Source organism: Ranitomeya variabilis, chromosome 4 (assembly GCF_051348905.1).
Source record: "Ranitomeya variabilis isolate aRanVar5 chromosome 4, aRanVar5.hap1, whole genome shotgun sequence".
Lineage (NCBI taxonomy): Eukaryota > Metazoa > Chordata > Amphibia > Anura > Dendrobatidae > Ranitomeya > Ranitomeya variabilis.
In genome coordinates, this window is record NC_135235.1 from 501,101,703 (window position 1) to 501,121,556 (window position 19,854).

Here is a 19,854-nt window from a genome sequence, read left to right on the forward strand (position 1 = left end):
CTTGAGCTAAGGTATAGTCACAATGCTTTAGGCCTGCAGAGAATCGTGTAGCTTCTGAGGCAGCACTTCATTGCACTGGAGAGGCTCCTGTACTGTCCGCAGCTAAGATCTGTAGCCACATATGGCAAAAAGCAAAGCTGAACAGAATAGCGCCCGGGGTTCTTCTGTAATTAAGTCAGGTTTTCTTGGAATATGTGTTTCTGGAGCAAACTTCTCCCTTCTTCAGGTCATAACTTGCAAGCTGAACAAAATACATTTTAAAAGGAATTAGTTTGCATCCCATGGGACAGTCCTGTTCACGCCATCTAGCTCCTCTTAAAATGTGTTTTGTTCAGCTTACATGTTATGACCTGACGAATGGAACCGTTCACTGCAGAAACGTGTAGTCGAATAAAAAGCCTCTTTCACGGTCCTACTAATCTTTGTGTATACTCATGTGCAATAAATGTGAAAAGAATGGTTTGCGGAGTCCTAATATTACAGTATATAGGCAGGCAGTGGCATATATTGCTTATAGGCTTCCATTTGAAAAAGAAAAAATGTATATTGAGCAGTATACATTGCTTAGCAGGATGCTTGTTCACATGCCATTCCGAAAAATATGTATGCCATACCAGCTAGAAGGATGCCACAGGGACTGTTCTTGTCTGGTGACTGATGCCCTTTGGATATGTTTTACTTAGGTTGAGAACTTTCCTAGAGCGTGCCTCGAATATACTGTAAAGTTAGCAACCTCTAGCTTAAGACTGATGTCTGAGCACGGACCACTAATGCGCAGACTGTCCCGAGGTCTGCTGACCCGAGTGTGACAGTCTCTAGTCTGACGTTCACTCTAGCTTTATCGCTGCATCAAATGCAGTTTATAAAATGGATAGAACTCAAGACATGTGCGACTATATACGATTGTCGCATGTTTTTTTCCATTACCTTTCATAATCGATACAGAAAATTACATTTACTTGAACCTGTTAATCTTGCGCGAATTGTGCTGCTAATGTTAAGAGTGCCCCACAATATAGCTTTACAAGTATAGGGTGACTTGATGTGTTTTTATGAAAACATGGGACATCAAGACTGCATGGATTTTTCCCTGTGAACATTTCTTGTTTTGTACCACTAGCTCATAGCTAAAGATTTTTATGACTTCTTACTGTAAGCATTTCAACGTTTAGCTGTCTTTGTTTCTGCTGATTTAGCTTTCCCCTTATACAAACTTGCATTTTTTTTATTATTCTCTTTCCCTTTAACCTTTTGGAAGAAAGCTGTGTTTGTCAGGTTCTTTGTAGAAGAGTGACTCAGGAGGCGGTGGGTGGAATGAGGGTAACTTGCAGTATAGCGGCACTTTTACTGACAACATTAAGGGAGCTGCGCTCTGACAGGCATACATTTACCAAATAAAGATTACTCAAAGTGGATTTCTAAAACTTTTAACTGTTTAAACACTCCTAATCTCGTGGTATTGTTTTGTTGAGAAGGGACTCCATAGAAACATTTGTACATCGAGCCCTGACTTACTAACCTCTGAATTCTGTTCAACCCCTATTTACGAACGTGGATGTTAAAAAATAAAAAACTAAAAAATAATACTCCCCTCACTGATAAACCCTGGCTGCTGTCTGATCCTCCTATTTCCTCCATAGCGTGCTGCATCTCAAGCCTTTTCATTATTGGCCAGGACTTCCAGCAGCTTCCAGGCCCAGAGTTCACTGCATGCTATAATATTGTCTCCATTACATCCTGATGAAGCACAGTGAGCGCCGGCTTGGACACGGCTGGAAGTCGTGGTCTATAGTGAAGAGGCCGGAGATACAAGGCACCCGACTACAGAAAGAAGAGGATCAAAATGTGAGCAATGGGATGGCTGTAACTGTGAGCCTTGGTCAGAAAATACATACAATGCTCCCCTCACTGGCTGCCCAGCTACTTGACATCGGGTACTCTATTTCTTTTTACACCATTACACGCCTCATCTCCAAGACATCCAGCTACATCCAGGCCCCGGAGGTCACTGATCGTCAGAATTTTTTGTGACGTTAATGTAGCCCCTAAAGCCTGTACGTGGCTGGAAGTCTTAATCTACAGTTAAGAGGTTGGAGTTGTGGAACGAGGATTGGCTGGAGACCGTTGAGCAGTAGAATTACTGAATTGCATATAACTCTCTTGGGATACAATCTGAAGACTGCCTCTATTCAGGTAAATGTAATATTAATTCTATATATATACAGTGGGTACAGAAACTATTCAGACCCCTTTAAGTTTTTCACTCTTTGTTTCCTTGCAGCCATTTGGTAAATTAAAGAAAAGTTAATTTTTTTCACATTAATGTACACTCTGCACCCCATCTTGACTGAAAAAAATAAAAAAACAAATGTAGAATTTGGCTGAGCTCCAGACATGCAGTAGGGAGATGAGAGAAAGTTCCACAAAGTCAACTATCACTGCAGCCCTCCACCAGTCGGGCCTTTATGGAAGCCTCTCCTCAGTGCAAGACATATGAAAGCCTGCATAGTTTGCTAAAAAAACACATGAAGGACTCCCAGATTATGAGAAATATTATTCTCTGGTCTGAGGAGACAGATAGACCTTTTTGGTGATAATTCTAAGCAGTATGTGTGGAGAAAGCCAGGCACTGCTCATCACCTGCCCGATACAATCCCAACAGTGAAAAATGGTGGTGGCAGCATCATGGTATGGGGGTGTTATTCAGCTGCAGGCACAGGAATGGTTGTCATTGAAGGAAACATGAATGTGGCCAAGTACAGAGATATCCTGGATGAACATTTCTTCCAGAGTGCTCTGGACTAGTGATGAGCGAGTGCACTCGTTGCTTGGGTTTTCCCGAGCACGCTCGGGTGACCTCCGAGTATTTATGACTGCTCTGAGATTTTGCTTTCATCGCGGCAGCTGAATGATTTACAGCTACTAGTCAGGCTGAGTACATGTCGGGGTTGCCTGGTTGCTAGGGAATCCCCACATGTAATCAAGCAGGCTAGTAGCTGTAAATCATTCAGCTGCCGCGATGAAAACTAAATCTCCGAGCAGTCGGAGATAAATACTCGGAGGTCACCCGAGCGTGCTCGGGAATACCCGAGCAACGAGTACACTCGCTCATCACTACTCTGGACCTCAGAGTTGGCCGAAGGTTCACCTTCCAAAAAGACACTGACCCAAAGCACACAGCTAAAATAACAAAGGAGTGGCTTCAGAACAACTCCGTGACCATTCCTAACTCCCAGCCAGAGCCCAGACCTAAACCCAATTAAGCATCTCTGGAGAAACCTGAAAATGGCTGTCCACCAACGTTCACCATCCAACCTGACGGAACTGGACAGGATCTGCAAGGAAGAATGGCAGAGGATCCCCAAATCCAGGTGTGAAAAACTTGTAGCATCATTCCCAAGAAGACTCATGGTTGTACTAGTTCAAAAAGGTGCTTCTACTCAATACTGAGAAAAGGGTCTGAATACTTATGACCATGTGATATTTGAGTTTTCTTTTTTAATAAATTTGCAAAAATTTCTATTTGTTTTTTTTTCCAGTCAAGATGGTGCGCAGTGTACATTAATGAGAAAAAAATGAACTTTTTTGAATTTACCAAATGGCTGCAATGAAACAGTGAAAAAAAAAAAAAAAAAAAAAAAAAATAAAAATATATATATATATATATATATATATATATATATATATATATATATATATATATTATCCATATCCTGTGGAGTATCTATGTGAGTATACAGTTATTTACGGTGGTATTATTTTGGATACTGTATGACTGTTATTTACACACTATTTGAAAACACTTGATAGGTAGGGGAGCAGGGCCAGCTCTTTGATAGATAGGCTTTTATCATTTACAGCAGAATTTCTGGGTGAGATATATCTATCATGGTTTATTATACCATATGCGTGTGGTTGTGTATATATGTATATCTCCATATTGTATATAGATTATATTTAACTTATATAATTTAACTTTTTTTTTTTTTATTAACAGATCGTTGTGAACCAATTGCAACCCACTTGAGAGATTCCAAATCTCCAAGACAAAGTGTGAGAAGTAAACTGCAAGCAATAAATGGTTTGAACACTTTAAGAGGAGAAGATTCTAGACAGTCAGCAGAACTAAAAGTGGTGGTGCAGCCACCCCAGCAATTAAGCAAGCACCCTAGTAATACACAACGAAGTGTGTCACCTACATTTAAATCACCTTTAAGAAGTAAAGTAGATTCTTTGTTCAAGAGCCCAGTAGTCTCTAATAAAAGAAACTATTGTCTTGTGACATCTGGCTTGACTCAAAGTGAAATGGTAAGTTCTTTTATACTTGTAAATGGTAACAAACCACAATCCCCAATAAGCTCAATGTCTTGGTGGGATAACGAGGCATATAAATGGATACTGTAAATATGCAATATTTTATTAGAAGATATTTAAAAATAGATTAAAATTAACAGTGTGTTTCAAGAAAGCACCAAAGGTGTTTTTTAGCTGTATGAAAGCAACAATGTGGGCCAAGCTAGAAATAAATAATATTGTTTAAAAAGATGTAAATATATATAGTCATCTTTGGAACATGATGCCAGTAAAGTGCAAAGTGCCTTATGTATGTATCAGGAGCCAGTATAACAAATCGGCTGCTCCAAATATGTGCACATATAGTCAGATCTCCTTTGGTTGCTTTTAACTGCTTAACGACTGCCGATACGCCTTTTAACAGCGGCAGTTAAGGGTACTTATGCCTCAGCGCTGCTTTTTAATGGCACTGGGAAATAAATGTATAGCCCCCCCAGCGTCAGAATTTCTCCGGGGTCTCTGCTAATTTAATTTCCCTCTCCTGTGATGTGATCACACATCAGAGGAGACAGATATGGGGTCCCCGATTTCCCCCCCCTCGACCACTGGTGTCCCTGCATTCCCCCGTGATATCCCTTGGCTGGGGGCATCTTCCGGGAAGAAAATGGCGGGTGCATGTGCAGTCGGCTGGCAACTATAGGACATTTTTTCCTATTGGTTCATTTTGAAGTGATCAAAAAAAAAAAAGTAAATCAAACCCCCCTTTATCACCCCATTAGATAGGTAAAAATAATAAAATAAAAGAAGTTTTTCCATTAGGTTTAGGTTGGGCTAAGGTTAGGGTTGGGCTAGAGTTAGGGTTGGGATTAGGGTTATGGTTAGGGTTGGGATTAGGGTTATGGTTGGGGTTAGCGTTATGATTAGGTTTGGAATTGGGGTTAGTGGTGTTTTGGGGTTAGAGGTGTGCTGGCGTTAGGGTTAGGGGTGTGTTGGGGTTAGGTTTGGAGTTAGAATTGGGGGGTTTCCACTGTTTAGGTACACCAGGGGGTCTCCAAACACGACATGGTGCCACCATTGATTCCAACCAATTTTGCATTCAAAAAGTCAAAAGGTGCTCCCTCGCTTCTGAGCCCTGCCATGCGCCCGAGCAGTGGCTTACCCCCACATACGGGGTATTGGCGTACTCAGGAGAAATTGCACAACAGATATTGTGGTCCATTTTCTCCTGATACCCTTGTGAAAATAAAAAAAATTGTTCCAAAGAAATTTTTTTGTGAAAAAAGTCAATGTTCATTTTTTCCTTCCGCATTGCTTTAGTTCTCGTGAAGCACCTGAAGGGTTAATAAACTTCTTGAATGTGGTTTCCACACCTTGAGGGGTGCAGTTTTTAGAATGGTGTCACTTTTGGGTATTTTCTGTTATTGACCCCCCAAACTCACTTCAAATGTGAGGTGATCCCTAAAAAAAAATGGTTTTGTAAATTTTGTTGGAAAAATTAGAAATCACTGGTCAAATTTTAACCCTTATAAGATCCTAAAAAAATTTGTGCTAATGTAAAGTCGACAGGGAAATGTTATTCGAGTATTTTGTGTGACATAACTCTCTGATTTAAGGGGTACAAAAATTAAAATTTAAAAAATTGCGAACATTTCAAAATTTTTACTAAATTCTTGTTTTTTTCATTAACGCAGATCATATCAAAGAAATTTTACCACTAACATGAAGTACAATATGTCAGGAAAAAACATTCTCAGAATCACTGGGATCTGTTGAAGCGTTCCAGAGCTATAACCTCATAAAGTGACAGTGGTCAGAATTGTAAAAATTGACTTGGTAGTATAGTGAACGTCTCAAATTTTTTTTTTACTTTTTATGTTAAATACCGTATATACTCGAGTATAAGCCGAGATTTTCAGCCCAAATTTTTGGGCTGAAAGTGCCCCTCTCGGCTTATACTCGAGTCATGATCGGTGGTGGGGTCAGCGGGTGAGGACTGCCATATACTCACCTAGTTCCGGCGCTCCTGGCGGTCCCCCTGCCCGTCCCACGGTCTCCGGGTGCCGCAGCTCTTCCCCTGTTCAGCGGTCACGTGGGACCGCTCATTAGAGAAATGAATAGGCTGCTCCACCTCCCATAGGGGCGGAGCCGCCTATTCATTTCTCTAATGAAGCGGTGACCGCTGACAGAGGAAGAGGCTCCGGCACCGAAGACCAGCTGTCCGGGGGAAGGAGCGGGACGCCGGGAGCAGGTAAGTATTACATATTTACCTTCCCTCGTTCCACACGCCGGGCGCCGCGCCATCTTCCCGGCGTCTCTCCGCACTGACTGTGCAGGTCAGAGGGCGCGATGACGCATATAGTGTGCGCGCCGCCCTCTGCCTGATCAGTCAGTGCAGAGAGACACCGGGATGGGACGCTGAGGAGCTGCAAGCAAGAGAGGTGAGTATGTGTGTTTTTTTTTTTTTTTATTGCAGCAGCAGCAATGGCACAGATTTATGTGGAGTATCTATGGGGCAACGGTGCAGAGCACTATATGGCACAGCTATGGGGCAACGGTGCAGAGCATTATATGGCACAGCTATGGGGCAACGGTGCAGAGCACTATATGGCACAGCTATGGGGCAATGGTGCAGAGCACTATATGGCACAGCTATGGGGCAATGGTGCAGAGCACTATATGGCACAGCTATGGGGCAACGGTGCAGAGCACTATATATATATGGCACAGCTATGGGGCAACGGTGCAGAGCACTATATATATATATATGGCACAGCTATGGGGCAACGGTGCAGAGCACTATATATATGGCACAGCTATGGGGCAACGGTGCAGAGCATTATATATATATATATGGCACAGCTATGGGGCAACGGTGCAGAGCACTATATGGCACAGCTATGGGGCAACGGTGCAGAGCACTATATATATGGCACAGCTATGGGGCAACGGTGCAGAGCACTATATGGCACAGCTATGGGGCAACGGTGCAGAGCACTATATATATGGCACAGCTATGGGGCAACGGTGCAGAGCATTATATATGTGGCACAGCTATGGGGCAACGGTGCAGAGCACTATATGGCACAGCTATGGGGCAATGGTGCAGAGCACTATATAGAGCACTATATATATGGCACAGCTATGGGGCAACGGTGCAGAGCACTATATGGCACAGCTATGGGGCAACGGTGCAGAGCACTATATATATGGCACAGCTATGGGGCAACGGTGCAGAGCACTATATATATGGCACAGCTATGGGGCAACGGTGCAGAGCATTATACGGTGCAGAGCATTATATATATGGCACAGCTATGGGGCAACGGTGCAGAGCATTATATATATGGCACAGCTATCTATGGGGCAACGGTGCAGAGCATTGTATATGGCACAGCTTTATGTGCAGCATCTATGGGGCCATAATGAACGGTATGGAGTATCTATTTTTAATTTTGAAATTCACCGGTAGCTGCTGCATTTTCCACCCTAGGCTTATACTCGAGTCAATAAGTTTTCCCAGTTTTTTGTGGCATAATTAGGGGGGTCGGCTTATACTCGGGTCGGCTTATACTCGAGTATATACGGTAGTATCCTATATGGGTATTTTGGAGAAAATTCTGTTATGTTCTGAAAACTTTAATAAAAAATATCTGATTAAAAAAAAAAATTGTATCCTATACACAAGCCCCACACATTACACGTGTAAAAGCACCACTAACACACACATCCCCAGGGTTTTGAAAAATAAAATGAAAATGGCCCATTTGTCAAGAAGACGCTATTCACCAGAGGAGGCATACTCTTTCCTTGCCGCCGACACAGATTCAGCCAGTGAGGAAGATCCCACATTCCTCTTTCCTCCTCATCTAGTGAGGAAGGACCCCCGGCATGAAAACCACTGCAGCAATCGATCCCATATGGTTTGCACCCCCCTGAAAATTATTAACCCGTTATTCTGGATTTCATCGGCCGCTCAGGAATCTAGTTTGACACCACTGGCATCACTGAAATTTACTTTTTCAAATTCTTTTTCATCGGGGAAATAATAAATGTTATGGTGGCCCAGACAAACTTGCATGCCCATCAATTTTTCTCCCCAAATCCGACGTCCTCGTATACCAGATGGACCCCTGGAAATGCAGCAGAAATTATGACATTTTAGGCAATTGTGCTGCATATGGGCATTGTCAGAAAACCAGAGCTTCGGCAATACTGGAGTACTGATATTCTCTACAGCACACCGATATTCAGCATGTCCATGACAAGGACACGATTTGAAATGATCCAAAAATGTTTGCATTATAGTGATAATCCGCAGAGAGGATCCAAAATTTGATTGTCTATATAAAATTTAGCCAGTGGTTGAACGCTTCAGCAGAAAATTTGCTGAAGCGTTCACACCCCAGAGGGACATCGACATAGATGAATCTCTGGTTCATTTCAAAGGTAAGATAAAACTCTGACAATACTTGCCCAGTAAGAGGGACAGGTACGAAATTAAACTTCACAAACTGTGCGAGAGTACCTCAGGGTACACCCACAGATTTAAGGTGTACGAGAGGATGGACACCCAGATTAACCCCCCTAAATTCCCCCCGCCCTGGGGTTGAGTGGGAAAATTGTGTGGGAATTGCTGCACCTACTGATGGATAAGGGTATGTTTCCATGGTCTGTAGCAGCAGCGCTTTGGACACAGCTCCGCGCAAAGCGCTGCCACTTTTTGTACAAGCGGTGATTCCTCATGTGTTCATTGAAGGTAAAGGTCCCAGTACTTCTGAAACTGATGTGCCCGTATTGTCCCAGGTCATCGTTCCCCAAACAAAACAGTTAAGAGTATGCTCCAAGAGGAGAAGCCGAAAGGACACAATTTACCATTGTGCAACCTGGCCTTTGCTTTGAGGATTGCTTCAAAGCGTTCCACACATCCAAAAATTAATCAAATTAGTTTTTATCTGTTAACACAACACACTTTTATAATCTGATGTAATCCACACAGCCTACACATAGCGCCACATTTTACATTCATACACCAGTAAAACCGAAAGCTTTATAATCATTACTATAAAACTATGCCTCTAGATAAATGACTTGGGGAGTATAGATTCCAAAATGGGGTCACTTGTGGGAGATATCCACTGTTTAGGCAATTAGGGGCTCTACAATCATGACATGACGCCCGCAGACTATTCCATCAAAGTCTGCAATCCGAAACATCACTTCTTCCCTTCCAAGCTCTGCCGTGCACCCGAACAATGGTTTCTCTCCACATACGGGGTATTGGTGTACTCAGGAGAAATTGCACAACTTTTAGGGTCCATTTTCTCCTCTTAGCCTTGTGAAAATACAACATTTGGGGTTAAAAGATAATTTTTGTGGAAAAAAATGTTTTTTTATTGTTTGTTTTATTGATTTTTTATTTCCACGACTCAACGTTATAATTTTGTGTGAGGCACTTGGAGGTTCACGGTGCTTACCACTCATCTAAATACATTTCTTGGGGGGTCTACTTTCCAAAATGGGGTCCTTTGTAGGGGTTTCCACTGTTTAGGCACATCAGGGGCTCTTCAAATGCAACATGTCATCCGATCTCAATTCCAGCCAATTTTTTGTGTTCAAAAAGTCAAACGACGCTACTTCCCTGCCGAGCTCTGCCATGCGCCCAAACATTAGTTTTCTCCCATATATCGGGTGTCAGTGTTTTCAGGAGAAATTGTACAACAACTATTGCGGTCCATTTTCTCTGTAACCCTTGTGAAAATAAAAAAAAATCTGGGCTAAAAGATCATTTTTGTGACTAAAAAGTTAATTGTTAACTTTTTCCTTCAACGTTACTTCAGTTCCTGTGAAACACATGAAGGGTTAATAAACTTCTTGAATGTGGTATTGAGCACCTTGAGGGGTGCAGTTTTCAGAATTGTGTCACTTTGGGTATTTTCTGTCATATAGACCCCTCAAAGTGACTTCAAATGTGAGATGATCCCTAAAAAATTGTTTTGTAAATTTTGTTGTGCAAATGAGAAATTGCTGGTCCAATTTATCCCTTATAACTTCCTAACAAAAAAATTTGTTTCCAAAATTGCGATGATGTAAATTAGATATGTGGGAAATGTTACTTATTAACTATTTTGTGAGACATAACTCTGATTTAAGGGCAAAAAAACTAAGTTTGAAAATTGCAAAATATTGGCCAAGTTTATAATTTTTTTTTCACAAATAATCACAAGTCATATCTAAGAAATTTTACCACTGTCATGAACTATAGGATGTCACAAAAAAAACAAACAAAAAAAACCACAATCTCAGTATCACTAGGATCCATTAAAGCGTTCCAGAGTTATTACCTCATGAATTGACACTGGTCAAAATTGAAAAAATTTGCCCAGTCAGGAAGGTGAAAACAGGCTTTTGGGGTGAAGAAGTTGAAAAAAATAAAATTGGTAATCCTGCAATTTTCACACTGTCAATTGGGGATTTTTTAGACTCCTACTTCCCATTCTTTCAGGAAGATTTAACTGCAGAATCCTTGTCGGCAGAGGCAGGATTACAATGACAGGTAACACTTCTATACACAGCTGAAAATACAGGATCCTCCAATCATAATAGGTGATCCCACAATGACCCTGCTCCTCCTCCCTTCCCAATGACTTTTTACACACACTTATTAAACACTACAGAACATTAGATAGGGTCTGGGTTGGATCAGTGTGGCTTTGTATGTATTTTATTTCTTAAATCCATAGGAAGCTAAAGTCTAAAAAAAGAAAAAAAAAAAAAAAGCCTAGTGGACAGTTTGAAAATGGCAAGATTCAGCCGACTGCTATCTGTCTGAACTTTCCCATGCACAGAAAGTCATAGCCAAGCGCTCCTGTGATCTGAGAGAGCCCTTGCCCAGATAACCCTGGCTCATCTCCAGGGAGAACTAAAGGATTGGCTATGGAAATTCAGTAGGATGGTTCCTTTTGTCCCCAACATTTTAGTTGAGAGCTGTGAAGATCCCATACACAAAGGCATCTGGCTTATTGGTGGCATGCTGCTAGGATATGATGCTTTTGTCGGAGGTCTGTCCACTGATCTCTAGAATGAAGGAAAGCACCGTGCCACGGTAAACGGAATCATGGAGTGCATTAAAAGAGGTCTGGATACACGATGAGAGCATTATACTGCCTCTGTACAAATCCCTAGTATGACCGCACATGGAGTACTATGTACAGTTTTGGGCACAGGTGCTCAGGAAGCATATAATGGAACTATTGCGAGTACAAAGGAGGGCAAAAAAATTAAATGGGATGAGGGACCTACAATACCCAGAGAGATTAGAAAAATTAGGATTATTTAGTCTAGAAAAAAGACGACTGAAGTGCGATCTAATATAAGAGGACAATACAAATACAGTTATATGAAAAAGTTTGGGCACCCCTATTATTCTTAAGCTTAATGTTTTATAAAAATTGTTTGTTTGTTTTTTGCAACAGCTATTTCAGTTTCATATATCTAATAACTGTTGGACACAGTAATGTTTCTGCCTTGAAATGAGGTTTATTGTACTAACAGAAAATGTGCAATCTGCATTCAAACAAAATTTGACAGGTGCATAAGTATGGGCACCTCACCAGAAAAGTGACATTAATATTAGTAAATCCTCCTTTTGCAAAAATAACAGCCTCTAGTCGCTTTCTGTAGCTTTTAATGAGTTCCTGGATCCTAGATGAAGGTATTTTTGACCATTCCTCTTTACAAAACAATTCCAGTTCAGTTAAGTTTGATGGTCGTCGAGCATGGACAGCCCTCTTCAAATGATCCCATAGATGTTCAATGATATTCAGGTCTGGGGACTGGGATGGCCATTCCAGAACAGTCTAATTGTTCCTCTGCATGAATGCCTGAGTAGATTTGGAGCAGTGTTTTGGATCATTGTCTTGCTGAAAGATCCATCCCCTGCGTAACTTCAACTTTGTCACTGATTCATGAACATTATTGTCAAGAATCTGCTGATACTGAGAGGAATCCATGCGTCTCTCAACTTTAACAAGATTCCCGGTGCTGGCATTGGCCACACAGCCCCAAAGCATGATGGAACCTCCATCAAATTTTACTGTGGGTAGCAAGTGTTTTTCTTGGAATGCTGTGTTTTTTTGTCCGCCATGCATAACGCCTTTTTGTATGGCCAAACAACTCAATAATAATAATATAATAATAATAATCTTTATTTTTATGTAGCACTAACATATTACGCAGCGCTTTACAATTTGTACACATTATCATTGCTGTCCCCGATGGGGCTCACAAATCTAAATTCCCTATCAGTATGTCTTTAAAATGTGGGAGGAAACCAGAGTGCCCAGAGGAAACCCACGCAAACACGGAGAGAACATACAAACTCTTTGCAGATGTCCAAGGTGGGATTAGAACCCAGGACTCTAGCGCTGCAAGGCTGCTGTGCTAACCACTGCGCCACCGTGCTGCCTGGTTTCGTCAGTCCACAGGACCTTTTTCAAAAAAGAAATTGGCTTCTCCAAATTTGCTTTTGCATACCTCAGCCGACTCTGTTTGTGGCGTGCTTGCAGAAACGGCTTCTTTCGCATCACTCTCCCATACAGCTTCTCCTTGTGCAAAGTGCGTTGTATAGTTGACCGATGCACAGTGACACCATCTGCAGCAAGTTGATGCTGCAGCTCTCTGGAGGTGGTCTGAGGATTGTCCTTGACTGATCTCACCATTCTTCTTCTCTGACTTTCTGATGTTTTTCTTGGCCTGCGACTTCTGGCCTTAACAAGAACTGTACCTGTGTTCTTCCATTTCCTTACTATGTTCCTCACAGTGGAAACTGACAGGTTAAATCTCTGAGACAACTTTTTGTATCCTTCCCCTGAACAACTATGTTGAATAATCTTTGTTTTCAGATCATTTGACAGTTGTTTTGAGGAGCCCATGATGCCACTCTTTAGAGGAGATTCAAACAGGAGAACAACTTGCAAGTGGCCACTTTAAGTAGCTTTTCTCATGATTGCATACACCTGGCTATGAAGTTCAAAGCTCAATGAGGTTACAAAACTAAAAAAAGTGCTTTAGTAAGTGAGTAAAAAGTAGGTAGGAGTATTTAAAACAAGAAAATGATAAGGGTGCCCATACTTATGCACCTGTCAAATTTTGTTTGAATGCAGATTGCACATTTTCTGTTAGTACAATAAACCTCATTTCAAGGCAGAAACATTACTGTGTCCAGCAGTTATTAGATATATGAAACTGAAATAGCTGTTGCAAAAAAAAACAATTTTAATAAAACATTAAGCTTAAGATTAATGGGGGTGCCCAAACGTTTTCATATAACTGTATCTCTCCAAGGATCTTTTTATACCAAGGAAGGTGATGGTTACAAGGGGGCATTCTCTGCGTCCACCAACATAGAAGAGGATTCTTTACTGTTAGGGCAGTGAGTCTGGAATTCGGAATCTGGAATTCCTAGCCTGAGGAGGTGGTGATGGCGAACTCAGTCAAGGGGTTCAAGAAAGGCCTGGATGTCTTCCTGGAGTGTAACAATATTGTATCTTACAGTTATTAAGTTCTTTAGAAGGACGTAGTTCTGGGGATTTATTCTGACGGAATATAAGCTGAACTGGATGGACAAATGTCTTTTTTCTGCCTTGCTAACTATGTTACTATGTATATGCTGCTGTCAACTCTGCTCGGCTTTAATCTTTTGGCTATATGAATGTGGAAAGTACTGATGTACTATCTGATTGTGGAGAATACTCCTATTTCCATCCCTGCTCTGTATTTGTTAGAAAATTTGGATGTTATATCTGCTATGAAGCATAATACAGCTTCCACATCAGTCAAGTTTGTCAAATTTATGACCAACGCAACTAACCATTATGTTACCAGTAATTAATTCTCTCTCCAGTCTAACGATGATCCCCCTGCACGAACTGCTGGAGCAGAGCACTGCTAAATGGTGAGAATTGAGGCAATTAATCAGACTGGGACTGCTAATGATGTTGGCAGAGCTGCATGGGATGGCATTAGGCTTGGCACCAAACCTTTCTTCCATGAGTGTATAATTCTGGATGGAACATGACAACACAACCTTCAGGAACTTAATTAAAACTATTACAGCAACTCTGCAATATCAGACGCCTTGTCAGGATTGGTAACATGATGGATATAATGCGGAAGTGAGTACTTTATGCTGGTTAATCAGAGCACTCCATCACTGCCATCCTGTTACAAATCTCTAGATTTATGTAACTACCTATGGAAAAAAAGTGATTTCTCTAAAATTCGTGTAGAGCTGGTTTTAATTATTATTTTGAATAGTTTAACTGTGATGTATTACATGGAGCAATAGCAGCGCTGAATAGCCTGTGAGCTGCTTTTCTCACCAATGGCCACTACATAGTGATCCGAGCTCAGCTGGTCCCGGACCATTCACTGTTTACATCCGGCCACTACAGGTCCTTCTCAAAAAATTAGCATATAGTGTTAAATTTCATTATTTACCATAATGTAATGATTACAATTAAACTTTCATATATTATAGATTCATTATCCACCAACTGAAATTTGTCAGGTCTTTTATTGTTTTAATACTGATGATTTTGGCATACAACTCCTGATAACCCAAAAAACCTGTCTCAATAAATTAGCATATTTCACCCGACCAATCAAATAAAAGTGTTTTTTAATACCAAACAAAAAAACCATCAAATAATAATGTTCAGTTATGCACTCAATACTTGGTCGGGAATCCTTTGGCAGAAATGACTGCTTCAATGCGGCGTGGCATGGAGGCAATCAGCCTGTGACACTGCTGAGATGTTATGGAGGCCCAGGATGCTTCAATAGCGGCCTTAAGCTCATCCAGAGTGTTGGGTCTTGCGTCTCTCAACTTTCTCTTCACAATATCCCACAGATTCTCTATGGGGTTCAGGTCAGGAGAGTTGGCAGGCCAATTGAGCACAGTAATACCATGGTCAGTAAACCATTTACCAGTGGTTTTGGCACTGTGAGCAGGTGCCAGGTCGTGCTGAAAAATGAAATCTTCATCTCCATAAAGCATTTCAGCCGATGGAAGCATGAAGTGCTCCAAAATCTCCTGATAGCTAGCTGCATTGACCCTGCCCTTGATGAAACACAGTGGACCAACACCAGCAGCTGACATGGCACCCCACACCATCACTGACTGTGGGTACTTGACACTGGACTTCAGGCATTTTGGCATTTCCTTCTCCCCAGTCTTCCTCCAGACTCTGGCACCTTGATTTCCGAATGACATGCAAAATTTGCTTTCATCAGAAAAAAGTACTTGGGACCACTTAGCAACAGTCCAGTGCTGCTTCTCTGTAGCCCAGGTCAGGCGCTTCTGCCGCTGTTTATGGTTCAAAAGTGGCTTTACCTGGGGAATGCGGCACCTGTAGCCCATTTCCTGCACACGCCTGTGCACGGTGGCTCTGGATGTTTCCACACCAGACTCAGTCCACTGCTTCCTCAGGTTCCCCAAGGTCTGGAATCGGTCCTTCTCCACAATCTTCCTCAGGGTCCGGTCACCTCTTCTCGTTGTACAGCGTTTTCTGCCACATTGTTTCCTTCCAACAGACTTACCATTGAGGTGCCTTGATACAGCACTCTGGGAACAGCCTATTTGTTGAGAAATTTCTTTCTGGGTCTTACCCTCTTGCTTGAGGGTGTCAATGATGGCCTTCTTGACATCTGTCAGGTCGCTAGTCTTACCCATGATGGGGGTTTTGAGTAATGAACCAGGCAGGGAGTTTTTAAAAGCCTCAGGTATCTTTTGCATGTGTTTAGAGTTAATTAGTTGATTCAGAAGATTAGGGTAATAGGTCGTTTAGAGAACCTTTTCTTGATATGCTAATTTATTGAGACAGGTTTTTTGGGTTATCAGGAGTTGTATGCCAAAATCATCAGTATTAAAACAATAAAAGACCTGACAAATTTCAGTTGGTGGATAATGAATCTATAATATATGAAAGTTTAATTGTAATCATTACATTATGGTAAATAATGAAATTTAACACTATATGCTAATTTTTTGAGAAGGACCTGTACATAGTGATCCAAGCTCAGCTGGTCCCGGACCATTCACTGTTTACATCCGGCCACTACATAGTGATCTGAGCTCAGCTGGTCCTGGGTCATTCACTGTTTACATCCGGCCACTACATAGTGATCCAAGCTCAGCTGGTCCTGGGCTATTCACTGTTTACATCCGGCCACTACATTGTGATCTGAGCTCAGCTGTTCCTGGACCATTCACTGTTTACATCCGGCCACTACATAGTGATCCAAGCTCAGCTGGTCCCGGACCATTCACTGTTTACATCCGGCCACTTCATAGTGATCCGAGCTCAGCTGGTCCCGGACCATTCACTGTTTACATCCGGCCACTACATAGTGATCCGAGCTCAGCTGTTCCTGGACCATTCACTGTTTACATCCGGCCACTACATAGTGATCCAAGCTCAGCTGGTCCTGGGCCATTCACTGTTTACATCCGGCCACTACATAGTGATCCGAGCTCAGCTGGTCCTGGACCATTCACTGTTTACATCCGGCCACTACATAGTGATCCGAGCTCAGCTGGTCCTGGGCCATTCACTCTTTACATCCGGCCACTACATAGTGATCCGAGCTCAGCTGGTCCTGGGCCATTCACTGTTTACATCCGGCCACTACATAGTGATCCGAGCTCAGCTGGTCCCGGACCATTCACTGTTTACATCCGGCCACTACATAGTGATCTGAGCTCAGCTGGTCCCGGGCCATTCACTCTTTACATCCGGCCACTACATAGTGATCTGAGCTCAGCTGGTCCTGGGCCATTCACGGTTTACATCCGGCCACTACATAGTGATCCGAGCTCAGCTGTTCCTGGACCATTCACTGTTTACATCCGGCCACTACATAGTGATCTGAGCTCAGCTGTTCCTGGACCATTCACTGTTTACATCCGGCCACTACATAGTGATCCGAGCTCAGCAGGTCCCGGACCATTCACTGTTTACATCCGGCCACTACATAGTGATCTGAGCTCAGCTGTTCCTGGACCATTCACTGTTTACATCCGGCCACTACATAGTGATCCGAGCTCAGCTGGTCCCGGACCATTCACTGTTTACATCCGGCCACTACATAGTGATCTGAGCTCAGCTGGTCCTGGGCCATTCATTGTTTACATCCGGCCACTACATAGTGATCTGAGCTCAGCTGGTCCTGGACCATTCACTGTTTACATCCGGCCACTACATAGTGATCCAAGCTCAGCTGTTCCTGGACCATTCACTGTTTACATCCGGCCTCTACATAGTGATCCAAGCTCAGCTGTTCCTGGACCATTCACTGTTTACATCCGGCCACTACATAGTGATCCAAGCTCAGCTGGTTCTGGGCCATTCACTGTTTACATCCGGCCACTACATAGTGATCCGAGCTCAGCTGGTCCTGGGCCATTCACTGTTTACATCCGGCCGTTACATAGTGATCCGAGCTCAGCTGGTCCTGGGCCATTTACTGTTTACATCCGGCCACTACATAGTGATCCGAGCTCAGCTGGTCCTGGACCATTCACTGTTTACATCCGGCCACTACATAGTGATCCGAGCTCAGCTGGTCCTGGACCATTCACTGTTTACATCAGGCCACTACATAGTGATCCGAGCTCAGCTGTTCCTGGACCATTCACTGTTTACATCCGGCCACTACATAGTGATCCGAGCTCAGCTGGTCCTGGGCCATTCACTGTTTACATCCGGCCGTTACATAGTGATCCGAGCTCAGCTGGTCCTGGGCCATTTACTGTTTACATCCGGCCACTACATAGTGATCCGAGCTCAGCTGGTCCTGGACCATTCACTGTTTACATCCGGCCACTACATAGTGATCTGAGCTCAGCTGGTCCTGGACCATTCACGGTTTACATCCGGCCACTACATAGTGATCCGAGCTCAGCTGGCCCTGGACCATTCACTGTTTACATCCGGCCACTACATAGTGATCCGAGCTCAGCTGGTCCTGGGCCATTCACTGTTTACATCCAGCCACTACATAGTGATCCGAGCTCAGCTGGTCCTGGACCATTCACTGTTTACATCCGGCCACTACATAGTGATCCGAGCTCAGCTGGTCCTGGACCATTCACGGTTTACATCCGGCCACTACATAGTGATCCGAGCTCAGCTGGCCCTGGACCATTCACTGTTTACATCCGGCCACTACATAGTGATCCGAGCTCAGCTGGTCCTGGACCATTCACTGTTTACATCCGGCCACTACATAGTGATCCGAGCTCAGCTGTTCCTGGGCCATTCACTGTTTACATCCGGCCACTACATAGTGATCCGAGCTCAGCTGGTCCTGGACCATTCACTGTTTACATCAGGCCACTACATAGTGTTCCGAGCTCAGCTGTTCCTGGACCATTCACTGTTTACATCCGGCCACTACATAGTGATCCGAGCTCAGCTGGTCCTGGGCCATTCACTGTTTACATCCGGCCGTTACATAGTGATCCGAGCTCAGCTGGTCCTGGGCCATTTACTGTTTACATCCGGCCACTACATAGTGATCCGAGCTCAGCTGGTCCTGGACCATTCACTGTTTACATCCGGCCACTACATAGTGATCTGAGCTCAGCTGGTCCTGGACCATTCACGGTTTACATCCGGCCACTACATAGTGATCCGAGCTCAGCTGGCCCTGGACCATTCACTGTTTACATCCGGCCACTACATAGTGATCCGAGCTCAGCTGTTCCTGGACCATTCACTCTTTACATCCGGCCACTACATAGTGATCCGAGCTCAGCTGGCCCTGGACCATTCACTGTTTACATCCAGCCACTACATAGTGATCCGAGCTCAGCTGGTCCTGGACCATTCACTGTTTACATCCGGCCACTACATAGTGATCCGAGCTCAGCTGGTCCTGGACCATTCACGGTTTACATCCGGCCACTACATAGTGATCCGAGCTCAGCTGGCCCTGGACCATTCACTGTTTACATCCAGCCACTACATAGTGATCCGAGCTCAGCTGGTCCTGGACCATTCACTGTTTACATCCGGCCACTACATAGTGATCCGAGCTCAGCTGGTCCTGGACCATTCACTGTTTACATCCGGCCACTACATAGTGATCCGAGCTCAGCTGGCCCTGGACCATTCACTGTTTACATCCAGCCACTACATAGTGATCCGAGCTCAGCTGGTCCTGGACCATTCACTGTTTACATCCGGCCACTACATAGTGATCCGAGCTCAGCTGTTCCTGGGACATTCACTGTTTACATCCGGCCACTACATAGTGATCCAAGCTCAGCTGGTCCTGGGCCATTCACTCTTTACATCCGGCCACTACATAGTGATCCAAGCTCAGCTGGTCCTGGGCCATTCACTGTTTACATCCGGCCACTACATAGTGATCCAAGCTCAGCTGGTCCTGGGCCATTCACTGTTTACATCCGGCCACTACATAGTGATCCGAGCTCAGCTGGTCCTGGACCATTCACTGTTTACATCCGGCCACTACATAGTGATCCGAGCTCAGCTG

The 19,854-nt window shown here is 43.4% G+C and overlaps 1 protein-coding gene across 2 annotated transcripts in view; it reads left to right on the forward strand.

Moving 5' to 3' along the window:
- The window catches only part of BRCA1 (BRCA1 DNA repair associated), a 220,792-nt gene that overhangs the window by 139,699 nt on the left and 61,239 nt on the right, over positions 1–19,854 (forward strand). For both annotated transcript variants that reach the window (XM_077252036.1, XM_077252038.1), the window contains exon 15: positions 3,998–4,308. In XM_077252036.1, coding sequence (XP_077108151.1) covers positions 3,998–4,308 — 311 coding nt within the window. The remainder of the gene's footprint in view (positions 1–3,997; positions 4,309–19,854) is intronic.